This window comes from Amblyomma mixtum, chromosome 6 (assembly GCF_055824585.1).
Source record: "Amblyomma mixtum isolate Tamu chromosome 6, ASM5582458v1, whole genome shotgun sequence".
NCBI lineage: Eukaryota > Metazoa > Arthropoda > Arachnida > Ixodida > Ixodidae > Amblyomma > Amblyomma mixtum.
In genome coordinates, this window is record NC_143017.1 from 90,793,232 (window position 1) to 90,808,331 (window position 15,100).

Consider the following 15,100-nt stretch of genomic DNA (forward strand, 5'->3'; position numbering starts at 1 on the left):
CGACATGAGACGATAGCGGTCAAATACAGCATTTCCTCCATGGCCCTGACAACTACACGTCCTCCTCTCCCCTTCACTTCTCCTGTGTCTGTGGCCTGTTTGAATGGAGGTAGTCGTGAAACTGAAAGTTGCAGCGTGGTTCGTGTAGGCGTGCCAATCGTTCTGCCCCTGCAGCGTGGTTTTCTGTGCCCTTTGGTACACACATCATTAGCTGCATGCAGCAGTTTTATGCGTGGCAATGCTTAATTCAGTGCGTTGTCTTTAGCTGAAGTGCGTCGAGCGACCGGCTCTGCCGGCGAACGGTGCCTACAATGGAAGCCCACGCACCCACGCCCGCCGATGTGGAAGCCACGGAAGAGACGCTTCACGACTTTGAGGACTATGAAACTGTGATGAACATCATAAAAAAGGTCACGAAAGGTGGGCTCAGTTTGCAAGAAACTGAACACCTGCTGGACACGTTCAAGAAGACGTTTGACAAGTACCTGGAGCAGCCTTACCTATTGGACAGTCACTTAGGGGAGGTAGTGCAAGCTCTTCTCCGACCTGTAAGGTCTCCAGCCTGCACCGATGATCTACTGCATATCTGCATGGGCTTTCTTGTCATAGTGACACAGGTCCGGGGATACAAACTGGTGGTGAATCACCTGCCCCATGAGGTAAGAGTGCGTAAGCATGCATACCTCGCCATGCGAGAAGTTTCTGTTTTGCTTTCTTTCGGCTTTTAAACCGTGCGCTTAGTGGTGATCTTTCTGCCTTGCACGGAGCTACTGCAAATGATTTCCCAGATTCTATTTTTCCTTCCGCGCATAACGGAACACACATTGATGGATTTTGGAACTGAGGCCGCAAGTGTCTGGTGTGTTGGTGTTGTATCGAGTACAGCTTTGTTATCAGTACGCACGCATGTGCATATATATGATTCTTTTCCTGGGTTGTATACTTTTATAAAAGGCTGCACATGACGTGCATCGCTTAGGAACACTTCTCTAAGCTGCGCTTTACGGAGAGGAGAGGTTCATTCTTCGGTGAAGCTGACCTTTCTCTGGGGTACCTGCCTATTCATCTCAAAAGGCCGTTCAGTTTAGAATTGGCATCCTTCACTGCGCCATATTTGGTGGCTGCATGTGGCATTCGTACCATGTCATCAGTGCCAGTCTAACTTGTTCACATTGTGATGAGCAGTTTGGCACTTGTTGGGTGCAGCAGCGTTCAAGCAGCTGGACTTGGGGGTCTGGATGCCACAGTTGCCACCCAGAATATAAAACTGGAAGGCTTGCGGAACTTAGATGTGTAGCTTGGGGCGTGGCTTTAAAGGGACACTGAGGAGAAATTGAAGTTGGCTTGTATCGACAGAATACCAGCTCCTGATTACGAAAACACCACTCATACTGACAACAAAGCTCTTGGAACGTAGAAAAGAGCAAGAACCAAAATACAGGTATCGCCGCCACAGGCCAAACTCGCGAGTACAAGCGTGATGACGTCATAGGACAAAACAGTGTTGCTAGAACTGATGGTTCTAGCAACACTAGGACACGAGAAGCCACGACTCACTGAGGTGCAGCCAATGCATGCGCAAATCTCCTTGACGTCGCCAGATGACGCCACGTACCCGGTAGCTATGCACGCGTGTGCAGCATCGGGACCAATCAGCGCCTGCTCACCGGCGGTAGGCGGGCTCCCGGTATTCCGCTAACGGTAACAAGGTACACGGTATACTAAAGGTGTCTATTTGCGAGAACTTCGTTGACGACTTCGAGAACGGGATCCATCGTAACGCTAGCAAAACGCCGGTGCAAACATAGCCGATAGATGTCATCAACATGCGGCCGGAGGTAGCTCTCTTTTTGGCTGCTGCCAGGCCACACTGCTGGTCGCCCGAAATCATGGAGCCTGCGTTACGTTATGTGCACGTCATGTTTCATGTCACTTAGTCCTGTGTCGTCATAAGAGAGTCCCAAGTTTGAATCAGCGGCGGGAAAAACTTTTTCAACTTCGAATCCAAATTTCTTAGAAATAAATGCATATTTCGCTGCCGGCCAAGTGGCAACAAAGCCATGAAATGCCGAACTATCAGATTTTGCTTTAAAAAAAATATTAATAGAGCTCTCCTCACTGTCCCTTTAAGACACGAGTTATCAAGCCTGGGCGCCAATCCTCACTTAACTCTGCACTCTCTGGTTGGCCATGGTTGCATTGTCAATATTTGACTGTGGTGTACCGTAAATGGCGTGCTGTCTGTATGGTGGTAACACGCCATTACTGAAGCTGATGTGAACCAAATTGAATGAATTTATAGATGAAAGAGAGAGATTGTATTGTGGCCATGCCTCATCTATAGCGTAAAAAAAAGGGGGAATAAAAGGATAAACTAGTATGCAATAAAATAACAATTGCATAAACCAATGGTGAAAAATGTGTTCACATGAAAAATGGATGAGCTGATGTAACAAGAAAGGTTTAACTGTGTCACAGACGAGCACTCATGGGCCGCCGCGGTGGCTCAGTGGCTATGGCGCTCGACTGCTGACCCGAAAGACGCGGGTTCGATCCCGGCCGCGGCGGCTGAATTTCTTTGGAGGAGAAATTCCAGAGGTCCGTGTACTGTGCGATGTCAGTGCACGTTAAAGAACCCCAGGTGGTTGAAATTTCCGGAGCCCTTCACTGCGGCGTCTCTCATAGCCTCAGTCGCTTTGGGACGTTAAACCCCATAAACCAAACCAAACAGACGAGCACTCATCCCTACATCGTGCAAAAGGGCATGCAAAGGCCCATGGGCAATTCAGGTAACTTAAGTCCAGCCAGTGCTTGAAGTCTGGGTGCGTCGGAAGTTCTCTAGTGATTTGAGCACAGGTGGGTAGGGAAATAAAGAGGGAGTGAGAAAGTGCCTGGCGGCCTGTTTTACACATTGTTTTATATGGAGGTGAGAAATAATTTTGAAGATCATTGGAAACTGAACCTGGCAACGTCTAACACTAGAATCTGATCCACTGAGGCTAGTCTAGCAGTGCTGTTAGAGGAAGTAGAGGCTATTAAATGGGATGTCAATGGGCTTTCTGAGGTTAGGAGGACAGATGAAGCATATACAGTGTTAAAGGGTGGCCGCGTACTGTGCTATCATGGATTAGTGGACAGATGAGAACTAGGTTTGAGATTCCTCAGCAATCAGGATATAGCTGGCAACATAGAGGAATTCTATAGTATTAATGAGAAGGTGGCAGCTATCGTAATTAGGCTTAATAAGAGGTACAAACTCGTAGTGCAGGCCTACACGCCTACATCTAGCTGTGATGACCAAATCCCAGAAAGCTTCTTTGAAGACGTGGAATCGGCTATGAGCAAAGTAAAAACACTGTACACTGTACTGATGGGTGACCTCAGTGCGACTTAAGTGACCGGAGACCAGGCAGTAGGCAGTTGCCATAGACCTCTTGCATTGCCCAGGGGGCGCTGCGAAAATGGTGCTAAAGGGCGCCCTCTGCCCTCGGCTGGGTAGTACCGGGCTCTGGCGTCTGCTTCGGAAAGCACGTTGGCAGTATGGACCCGCGACTTTCGCTTGTGCTTTTCTATGGCCTACACCGAATATCGGGCGCCGAAGATTTTTTCAGGGCTGGCACGCTGTGTAAAGGGAAGAAATTATGCAACGCCAAGCACGTGCACTCTGTTCAAGAAATAAGCAGCGAAGTTTCAACGCGGTGTCATTCGCAAGTGAAGAGAGTCGCGTACGAAGTTGAACTTCAGATAAGGTCTGCACGCTTCGAGATTCAAGCGGACCAACGCGATGAAATACTTGCAATATATGAATTCGCAGCAGTTCTAAACAGACATGTATACGGTACTGCTCGAGCGCACGACGGTACACGCCGCGCTAGCAGCGGTCTTTCAGCATGCCACGAAACGGTGGGCCTCCTGCAGTCTTTCTTGACTGCATCTTGCTAAACAAGTAGTCATGCCTGCCTTGTAGTAGCCGCCATCTGTTCCTTCAGCAAATGCTAACATGATGCAATGCATATATGAGCTCGCAGCCGAATAACGCTGCAGCGCGAGCTCGTGCGCTGCGCGCTTGATGTCGTTTTCTTGATGTAGCTTTTCATCCTTAAAACGACATCGCTCGAACACGTTCGCTGTTATCAGTGATGCCGCGCTGCCACATACGTGCTGGTTTGAGGTCGGCAATGTGCACATTTCACTCTCGACACTGGGCTGCTCGTAGTGCGTAGCGAATTCGGACCTAATCAACCCGCCCATTTGTGGTCATTTGCACGCACCTGGCCACCTCACCACGTTGCACCAGTAGAATTGTCTCAATTGTCGCAGTGGCCGGGTCTTTAGTCGTGAATCACCAGCCATGCCTGCTGATTTGTCGATTTGCCTTAATAGTGATTATCTGAAGTGAGATGTTGACATGGCATATGAATTATACCATGTATTTTTTTTGCGCTGTTTGCTGTGTTGTGCATTCCCTTGATATGATCTCTGAATTATGCTGTTCGTTTCTCACTTTTTGCTGCTTGCTCTGTTGTGCATTCCCTACTGTTCGGTGATTGTCATCGTACACTTTTTGCTGCTTTGCTGCTTGCTTGGTCCAACTGCCTATGTAGGGATCTACTAGACAAGTTGTGTTGTAGAATGCATAAATTCTCATTCTACGCCTGCATATGCGGCTGCTCGCTACATATACATTTTTTGAGAGAGGTAAGCGCCAAAAGAACACGAACACAATGAGGATGAGGCCGGCTGTAGACTGCGGGGAAGATTGTAGGTACATATGCGGGATGACTGGTCGAATTGTTTTTCTCGTTACCCACAAAGTGGCGACTGCATATCCTGATGGTCGGCACTGCATCCCACGGTTTGCCGTCCGGACTGCATGTGCAAAAAGAACGAATTTCAGCAACGCGGATAAGCAAACAAACATCAAGGCAGGCGAAGCAGCCAGCACAACGAGAAGGTTCGCTTACTCAGTGCGTCGAACTGCAGCTATCCAGCGCGTCCGGCGCTCCGCTTCGTGAGACCTTGAAGAATAACGGTGGAATTTGATACTGGGATTCAGACCTTCTTGCTCGTGGCAGCCCACGACGCAGCACTAACGACGGTGACGCTTTTTCGAGACTGAACGAGGTCTCTCGGGCGGATCGGCGTCGCCGATTCCTTCTGCTGCCTGTGTTTCGTGCTGAGGCACACAGAGCGTCGGCTTTCTAAATACTAAGCCACGGCCAGGCCGCGGGGTGTTGGTCACAAGTGACGATCCTTATCGCACTCACAACAGTGCAGAAAAAAGTGCGAATCGACGCAAAACGCAGGCTAGAAAGGTGCGCCGCCGCAGCCAGGGCTCACTACTGACCCAACCTGGTACTACCCAGCCAACTTCTCCTTGCCGCCACCAGGCGCCGCCACGTTACCTGAAACTCCAGCGCAAGAGGCCTATAGTAGGCAGTTGCCATAGTAGGCAACTATGGCATAGGCTCTAGGAATAGCAGGGGGGAGTTGTTGGTAGAGTTTGCAGAGAGAAATAATTTATGGATCATGAATTCCTTCATCTGGGAGTGAGAAAACAGGAAATAGACAATAAAGAGCCCCAATGGTGAGGCTAAAAATGAATGACTTCATAATATGCGCTAAACCTGGCTTCATGCAGGATGTAGAGGTCCTTGGCAAGGTGCGTTGTAGCGACCACAGGATGGTAAGTTCTCAGATTAGCCTAGACTTGAAAAGGGAAAAGAAGGAACTAGTGAAGCAGAAGCCTATTAATGAGTTAGCGTTGGGAGGGAAAGTAGACAAATTTAGGATATTGTTGCAGAACGGATATTCGGTTTTAACTGAGGCAGATGACCATAATGTTCAAGCTATGAATGATAATCTCACAGCTATCACTACGGAATGCACTGTAAAAGTAAGTGGTAGGTTGGTTTGACAGGATAGCGGCAAGCTGCCTTAAACAGCAAAATATCTGATTAAGAAACAACAAAGCATAAAGGGGTCTAACCCCACAGACAGAATAGAACTTGCAGAGCTATCAAAGTTAATCAATACGTGCAAGGTGGCCGACATAAGAGAATTGAGCATGCACTAAAGAACGGAGGTAGCCTAAAAGTGGTGAAGAGGGAATGAGGCGTAGGTAAAAAGAGAAGCATTTGTTAAGAGACAAAGAAGGCAATGTCATTAGCAATATGGATAACATAGCTAAAGTAGCCAAAGAGTTCTACACAAATCTATACAGCAGCCAAGGAAATCAGAATGTTAATGAAAGAGGCAGTAGCGGCACACAGCACTGGTACATCCCACCAGTAACGACAGGGGAAGTAAAGAAAGCTTTAGAAGCAATGAAAAAGGGGAGAGTAGTTGGTGAGGATCGGGTAGCAGCAGATCTCTTGAAGGGCAGAGGGGAGATTGTACTAGAAAAGCTAGCCACCCTCTATATACAATGCCTTATCACACTGAGCGTACCAGAAGCTTGGAATAATTGTAACATCATCTTAATCCATATGAAAAGGAACGTCTAGGACTTGAGAAATTACAGACTGATCAGCTTACTGTCTGCTACCTCTAAGGTGTTCACTAAGGTTATCGCTAATAAAGTCGGGACAACCTTAGAACTTCAATCAACCAAATGATCAGGCAGGCTTTCGTATTCACACAATCAGGTGATAGAGAAATGCGCAGAGTATAACCAGCCCCTATTTAAAGCCTATTTGCTTTCCTTTTGCTTTATTTTGTTTTTTTTAGGTTTCCATGAATAAATATTTTCCTTCGCATATAATATAGCCGCAAAATAAGCCCGGAGAAATAAAAATACGCACGGACTATTTGCTACTACGGATTACTACGTCTTACTCCGCCGATGGCAGAGCGGCAAGCCGCCACGGGACTGGGTGAAAGGCACTCCACCACGCGTTGGTCGACTCCGCCCACCGTACGGGGAGAATTTAAAAAAGAAAGGCGGGAGCCGGACGTTAATTCGATTTAGTTAGGGAAATCGACCGCACAGGGCATTAAATCGAAGTTTCTGAGAATGCTCGGAACGTGTGGATTGAGTTCCCGCGACAAAAAGATGGTGAGTTCAGATTCCTCTTCACTGCACCTCTAAGAGGTGGATGGCACCCATGGCAGCTTGATGTTCAAGGTGGCTGCATTAACCTAGGTTAGCAGATCTACTAGAGTTACAGTTTGGGCTTGTTGATCTTGTTGCATGGCTAGCGGGAGCAGCTCAAAAAGATGAGGACGAACACAGAACTAAGTTCGGCGCCTATCCTGTTAGCTCTGTGTTTGTCCTCGTCTTTTCGCGCTGTTTCCTCTAGCCATGTAGAAGACCTGTTTCCTGCCTATGGCGTTGCCTTCATTTTAGCTCCTCTTGAACTCTATGCAAAGTTTTTCAAGTAAAGCACAAATTTACAAAGAGATGGTTTATGGTTTATAGGGGTTTAATGTCCCAAATGACTTAGGCTGTGAGAAACGGCGTAGTGAAGGGCTCCGGAAATTTCGACCACTGAGGTTCTTTAACTTGCACTGACATCGCACGGTACAAGGCCCTCAAGAATTTCGCATCCATTGAAATTCGACCGCTGCGGCTGCAGCCGAGTGCCATAACCACTGAGCCACTACGGTGACCCAAATTTACAAAAAGAATGGAAGTGCTATGCTTATTGTGTTTTAGGTACACAGAGCCTTTGTTGTCAAAAACGATATTTAAATGGTAGTCGTTGCATATTCTGAGAGCTCCTTCTCTATAGCGACAATAAAAGAGCAGAACTTTCATTTTTCGCAAAAATTTGTTTTAAATTGGCAAAGAAGGCCAGACTAGAACCCAACAGTGGGGCCACACTATGTTTAAACTTTGTAGCTCTGATGGCAGTTTGGCCATGTTGCCTGGAATGGATGCACTGCGTTTTTTGAATAAGACTGAGGGAAATACAGAGAGTTACTTTTGTAGCGAGAAACTTGGGTGCTTTAAATTTTTTTCTCTTGCAACTACTAGTCACAGTTTCTTGCATGGCTTACACCTGCTTTTTCTTCATCTCTTCAAATGTTTTGAAAAGGCAGACTGCCACTGTGTTGACAGTGGCGCTGCCATCAGCAGCGCTGCTAGCGGCAAAAAACACCTGCTAATATTTGTGCTAGATATCACCTGTCTTATTGTATTGAATGTTTTTAAAACAGCCTTAGTGCTTTAAACTATATTTTTAAGAAAACCTATGCTGTCAGTTAATGTTATGCTCATTATTGTTTGGGCGATGGGCAGAGCTTCCCCATTTGTAAATTCAGCGTTTGCAGGTGCAGACTGCCACTGCAAAGTGATATTCCAATGTCAAAGTATTGTTCTAATTTAAATGTTCCGCCGTGTTTCTCAGCCTCACAGCTGGGTGTATGTTCATTTAGGCAAGGAGCTTTTAGTTGCAGCATAGAAAGCATGATGAACAAAAGGCAGTAGTTTGTACTATCAGCGTCAAATGAAACGCGAACAAAACAACTGGAACGCGAGCACAAAAAATCAAGCATATTAGAGGCTGCAGATGAAATACAGGCGTGGGCTATTAACATTTCAGAAGAGCGGTCTTTTCGGCTTCAATGGGAAAATCAACTGCTCATGTATTTTGCCTCCCTAGTATAATATCTGCGAGTTGTGCTGTTCGCGTTTCAATTGGCTTGTTCGCGTTTCAATTGACGCTGATAGTACATTTAGCAGTGGTTTATGTTTATTGCTTGCTCTTATATTTTTCTTCCTTCAGGTATCGGATATTGAACCAGTCCTGAGGCTAGCGGAGAGGATGGCACCAGACAGTGCCCGGCTACGACCAACGTCTTATATGTTGCTTCTTTGGCTTGGTGTGCTGTCTATGGTGCCGTTCCAGCTTTCGCGATTCGACTCGGGTGATGTGAATACAAAGCCAGTGTCCAAAAGGTGAGAGAATGGTTGCTCAGAGAGGGCACATTCACTTGTTACTATGTGAGCTGCTTAGTTGCTGCACAGGAGGTCGTCGCAAGGGGCTTGTGATGCAATGGTAGTATGTGTTCGGCTGCTGAAGGGAAGAATGGGGAATACAATATTGTGGATGTGTTTCATGAAAAGTAAAGCCCTTTTGTGGTGATGTTGCAAATGAAAGCACTTTAGGACAGGCGTTTCTCCCCCTTTTTTTTTACTTGTGTGTGACTTTTCACAGCAGTTGAGTCATGGAGCATTTCATTATTTTCCTTTTCCAGAATACTTGATGTCATAAAAGCCAACCTCGCTGCAGTTAGCAAGGCGAACAGTGCCTCGAGCTTTCTGAGCGCTCACTTCATTACCCGTCCTGATATCAAGGATCTCTACTTTGACGACTTCATGCTGTGGCTGCAACAGGTGAGTAGTAGTCTTTGCAGTTCCTCGTTGTCGAATAGAGCAGTTCATAACGGCCCTGGACCACCCCTGGAACATTAGCGCATAGAGGTTACTGGTATGAATTCCTTGGCCAAGTTAGACAGTCCTACTCTGCATGTAATACTCATACGCTGCATAAACAAGCATCTCTTTCTTACGGCTCCTCTGTTGCCGCCATCATGGCATAGTAAGTGTAGCCAACGTAACAGGGTCAACATTTACATGGGCCAGTGCTGCCGTCTATGTAGCCCACCAGTTGAGGTAATGGCTAGTGCTGGTTTGGCATGGTTAACATTGACCAACTGCGGCTTCATTAAGCAGGGTGATGCTCCTGGCAGCTCAGGTTGAAGAAAACTGGAATAGAGAATTCAGATTGAGAGAAACTGCAAGCAAGCAAGCATTGTATGTTCAATTTTTCTGCTCCTGTCACGCTCTAAGGGTGAAATCTTTCCAGATGACGTCACTTATGTAAGGCTTCCTACAGTCTGTAAGGTGTTCCTTGTGATTACAGAAAGTAATATTTCAGACTCTTTTAAAAGAGTGCTTAAAAGCATCGTGAATAAGACTGAAAGATAAGATACTGGTCTCAAGACATCTTTGGAGAAATGTGGTAATCGTGTTGTAAGGAGGCCCTCGTAAAGGGTTTGACATTTGTGTGTGCTGGTGGGGATGGGACTGACCAGTCAGGTATATCGATAATTTTTAGATTAGCCAGAGGGTGTGATTTACCAGGAGTGGCGGTTTGGCCTTTTAGAGCAAAAAGCTGTACTCCTCCCATGCCTAGCCTGAAGGTCAACTGGCTCTTAGATTTGACCTCTAATGGGAGGCATGCCGCATGAGCAAAATGGCGCATGGCTGGCAGGTGCCGCGATCTTCTTCTTCATCGATGCCATAGCTGCACACTTGGCAGTCACATCCACCACTGCTCTGCCTGCTGCTCGGCCGTTCCTCCTCGCCATTAGTGGCATGTGATGTGTCATGTGATTTGCTCTTGCACTTGGCAGTCATGTCTGGACGGTCGCTCTTGCACTTGGGGCACATGATGCATCATGGGATTTGCTCTCACTGAAGTCTTGAAAAAATAAAGATGAACCAAAGCTAAACCATGTCTAACCATGCTTAACAGAATTTTCGCTCTTCATATCCTGGCTCGGGTGAGTTGAGCCATAGCCACTTTTTCTCTGTTATAGCGCAGTATGGGGTGAAAAAGGAGGGTGTTAGTGTATTTTAATATAGCCCTAATGATAGAGCGTAGCTTTATTCCTGGCTTTATCTTCGGTTGTTTTACCGAGCATCTCACAGTGTAAATCTTAGCTGCATGCAGGATGAGTTGCAGCTGTTTCTTACTTCACTACATGCGAGTATACATGAAAATAAATGCAAGTACATCTGCGGTCTAAATCTTGTGGAATTCAGTATTAACAAAAAAAAAGAAAAGATTTCCCCACTGTCTTTTCATGCTGCCTTTAGTACATATATGTAGCCTAGTTCTGAGTGTAGAAATTACATTGCGCACCATTAATTTTCAAGCAATGCACCTTGGATTGAAAAAAAAAAAATTTCTTCGTCATTGTCATGCTTGTTAAACTTTTGGTTGAGGGTGTGCATGTCATATGCAAAAAGAGCTCTTGCTCCTGTGTGTACTCGGCTTTAATATGAACCATTTCGGATTGGAAAGGGCAGCCAAGTGGCCATGGCCCTGAAAAATAATGCAGAAAAAGTGCCCATTTTGAGTTTGCTAACTGAGCCTTCTTTTCTTTATCCGCACTTTACTGTTAGTTTTGAAGTATTGCATCATCACAGAAGGATTCAAACTGTTGTGGGGCTGTTGCAGTTACTCATGCTTTCAGTATTAAATGTTTCATATCCTGACGTCGTGGTGATGTGAATGCCATACTTGATGTGTTTATTACTTTCATTTTCCTTCATTATTGAGTGCTTATCTCTTGTTTAAACATGCAAAATTAACACACCTATAAAACATAGGTGGAGTGAATTCAGCTGCAAGCACGCGTCCCAAGACACATCGCTTGACTCATGGGTACCGGCCCCTCAATAAACCCCACCAGATTACGTGGACCCCTGGTCACGAGGGACTAGAGGGAAATGAACGGGTGCACGCTTTAGCTCGAGCAGCAATTAACCAAGTGGGGCCTTCCAGTGCATTCCAATTCATCCCGATTCCCTCCACGTACAATGAATGCTTACAGTTCCAGCGTCTCCAGTGCTGAAAATACCCTTCTCTTCCGGAAAAAATTAGACACCGAGGACGCTATCTCCTGGTGTCAGATCCAAACGAATACTTTCCCTCATCGCCACGGACTTACACCCAGTGCTATACCCTGACACATGCCCAATGTGCCAGGCCCGTCCAACACTTTTCCACTTTTCGTGGGGATGCAGGGCGAAACCGAACAACTTAGATGCAGTACATGTCTTTTGAACGGTAGGAGGCGATGCTGACCAGCAATTGTATTGAGGACCAAAGAGCCCTCATAAAACAGGTTCGTCTGACAGCTCAAGCCAGTGGAGCCCCGGAATGAGGACCCCACCCACAAGCCTTAAGAAACATTCCCCTGATTTTAATCATTAATGTTTACCTACCTACATCTTCAGATGTACAGTCCGTGAGCTATGTGTTTCTTAAAACATACTGCCTTTGATTAACAAAGCACTGCACATCTGTGCCACTGGATGTATGGAGGGATTAGCCTTTGGTCACTGTTATTATGGGAAGCCGTGTTTGTTTGCCTGCCATTTTTTTCATAAAATTGGGTTCTGGCTGTTTCGTGACAGGCATTGTGATAACATTGAAGTAACAGAGAAGTTGTGCGGAACTTTTATTTATACTGAAAAAGGAGGGAGCAGGGTTTAACTCACCAATAGAACGAACGTTTGGGGAGGAAGCTGAGAGTTGCATTCAAACTTACGAGCAGTTGAAGTCAATTGGAAATTGCTGAACAATTTGCAGGTAATGATGAATGCTGTGGCTACTATACAGATATTGCAAAAGAGTTTTGTGGGGAAATCCACCTGCAAAAAGAGAAAGGAGGAGAGAGATTAAAAGTATGTTGATGCAGGGCTCCTTGTTTGGAGTTACTGGCTGTACAGTTGAGCCCAGATATTTAAAGTTATTGGCTATGTCAAACACACAGATTGTCCCCTTGAAAAACTCTGTGTCCGGAAGGTCGGGCAGTGTATCAAACTCCAATTTTGACACCCATTTGAAATGTCTATACTCCGTTTCATACATGGCTGGCAACGCTGCCAAAGCTAGCGCGCCTGTTCGTGCAGGCTAAGTTCGTGCGCAAAAAGTAGTTCGCCATACAACTACAGTGACCATAGATGTATTTCGTTGCGACATATCTCAAGTACCATGAGTGGCAACCTCCTGCACTTCATTCCACCTCTTGCCACATTTTCGTCCTTGCGACTCATCGAGACTTCGAGAAGCAAGGACTAGATATGGCGGTATAACACGCGGCTGCTAGGGCGAATCGCTCCTACTCAATCCGTGCACGAAAAGTAGTTCTCATTTGGTGATAATCATAGCCAAGGGGCCCGAACACTGAGCACCTTACAGCCCTGACCGTGATTTTCAGTGCTACCACATGATTTTATACCGCTGTCTGTTTTCGTCCAAACACTCACTGAATTTTTGACAAGAAAAAATGATAACGTGGCGGAGTAATATGGCTTTGCGGATGCACTGCTTCCTCAGTTTCCGCAGTGCTGCCTGCTATGTATAAAACGGAGTATAGCTGCACACCGTTCCCCTGCCAGTTGTGCTTCTCCTAACGGCACCCTTCGATCACTTTTCGTGTGTAGAAACGGTTCGGATGCACTGCCTTGGATACCTGCATGCTGGCAGTGCTAGTGCTGTGAAACTGTGTTGTGAAGTGGACACGGGATGTGTTTGAGGGTGGCCTTTGATCTCTTGTTCTCATTTTCCATGCCACGTCACTGCCATGTGGTAGAACCAAACTAAGTTAAAGCCTCATGGCGGTCCTCACCTGGTCTCCTTCTCTGCCTGAGACGTTGTGGAAGCCAACTGTGCCTTAATTTTATGACTGGTTCTTATATTTATAGTGTACTGTTCACGAGATTAGATATCTTATAATAGGCAGTGACTAGTTCCAAAGAAGGGTCCAACGCGGCTTCCCTGAAGCCGTAGCCCTGATGCAACATGTAAACAGCGTTGATCAGCTTTCTTCATTTTTTTTTTTTTTGTCAGAGGTGCTTTTTCACTCTCTGCATAGAATAGATAGAATTTTTCCCATAGGCCTCGGGTGGGGAATGAGCTGTTCCAATTCAATGGTTAGAAGCATTTTAAAGAGCAGGTACAGCACAGCAACAAATCCAAGCTCGTTTTGCATATCTTGGCAGTGCTATGGCCTCTTGCTCACTCTTCCTGACCCGTCATTTGCTGGCCCTTCTCACTGTTGGCCCTCTGTGATTTTATGTTCTGTAATTGTAAGGGAAAGAACCTATTTAATGCGCTAAATGGAAGTAAGTATATTGGAGGATGCACTGGGGCTTCTTTGAATGCTTCTCGGCATCGAAAACCCACCAGGAATAGTGCGTCTGTTTAGTACGGTACAAAGTCAGATTTGTTAACTGTGCAGCTTTGATTTCTGGTTTGGTTTGGTTTGGTTTATGGGGTTTAATGTCCCAAAGCTACTAAGGCTATGGGAGACGTCGTAGTGGAGGGCTCCGGAAATTTCAACCACCTGGGGTTCTTTAACGTGCACTGACATCGCACAGTACACGGGCCTCTAGAATTTCTCCTCCAAAGAAATTCAACCGCCGCGGCCGGGATCGAACACGCGTCTTTGGGGTCAGCAGCCGAGCACCATAACCACTGAGCCACCGCGGCGGCGCTTTGATTTCTGGTAAATAAATATGCCAAACTTCTGGTTCCTGCCTTATCAGGTGCCTTTCTTATTACTAAAATAGATGTGTGAATGTGAGGCAAGGCATTACTGCTGTGTGTTTATGCCTGTGTGTGAAAGCAGTAGCTGTAGCTGTGTGACAAAAGTGTGTTAGAGAAGACGAACACTTGACATTGTTTTTATTGTTCTTACATTTTTAACAGCATATTGACACCAACAATGAAGTGCAGACGATCAACATGTTATCAGCGCTTGCCATGATCTTCAAGATTGCGAAGCGGGACACTGTGACAAAGCATGCATACAACATAATGGCTTTGTTGATTGAGAAGAAGTTGTTCTACAGCAATAGTTTTCTTGTTAAAAAGCTTGCCCTGAAGTTGTGTCAACGAATTGGTGAGTGATTTAGTGCAATTGTTTGTTTACTCAGTTTACAGTGCATCTTGAATGCAACCCCTCAGACAGAGGTGGTTGATAACAGCTAACTACAGAGCATTGCAGTCATTGAGATGTTCTAAATTTTGCAGGATTATGTTTCCTGCCTGTAAACCTTGCTTCATGGAGACACCTAAGAACGGTCAAGAAACTGTCCGAAAGCTTGGCGGTGAATGGGGAACTGTCACAGGTGGCCTTCCCAGATGCCCGTGAGAATGAGGAATTTGATGTGCCAGAAATCATTGAAGATGTCCTCGACAAGCTTTTGCAAGGCCTAGAAGATGGATATCTTGACATCAGGTAGTAGCCGCAGAGCATTTGTTGAGGAAGTTTCTGTGTACTTGTTGTGAGTGGCTATACTCGTTGAACAGCTACAGTGTGAGGCTACATGGCAGCGCTAAGCAATTTTTGGTGA

At 46.1% G+C, this 15,100-nt stretch overlaps 1 protein-coding gene across 1 annotated transcript in view; it reads left to right on the forward strand.

The window, feature by feature from the left end:
- Window positions 1-64: 64 nt before the first annotated feature.
- Tbcd (tubulin folding cofactor D) overlaps window positions 65-15,100 on the forward strand; it is a 51,007-nt gene continuing 35,971 nt past the window's right edge. The window contains exons 1-5 of the mRNA XM_089548348.1: window positions 65-659; window positions 8,730-8,902; window positions 9,202-9,340; window positions 14,454-14,646; window positions 14,778-14,985. Coding sequence (XP_089404474.1) covers window positions 312-659; window positions 8,730-8,902; window positions 9,202-9,340; window positions 14,454-14,646; window positions 14,778-14,985 — 1,061 coding nt within the window. The 5' untranslated portion in view covers window positions 65-311. The remainder of the gene's footprint in view (window positions 660-8,729; window positions 8,903-9,201; window positions 9,341-14,453; window positions 14,647-14,777; window positions 14,986-15,100) is intronic.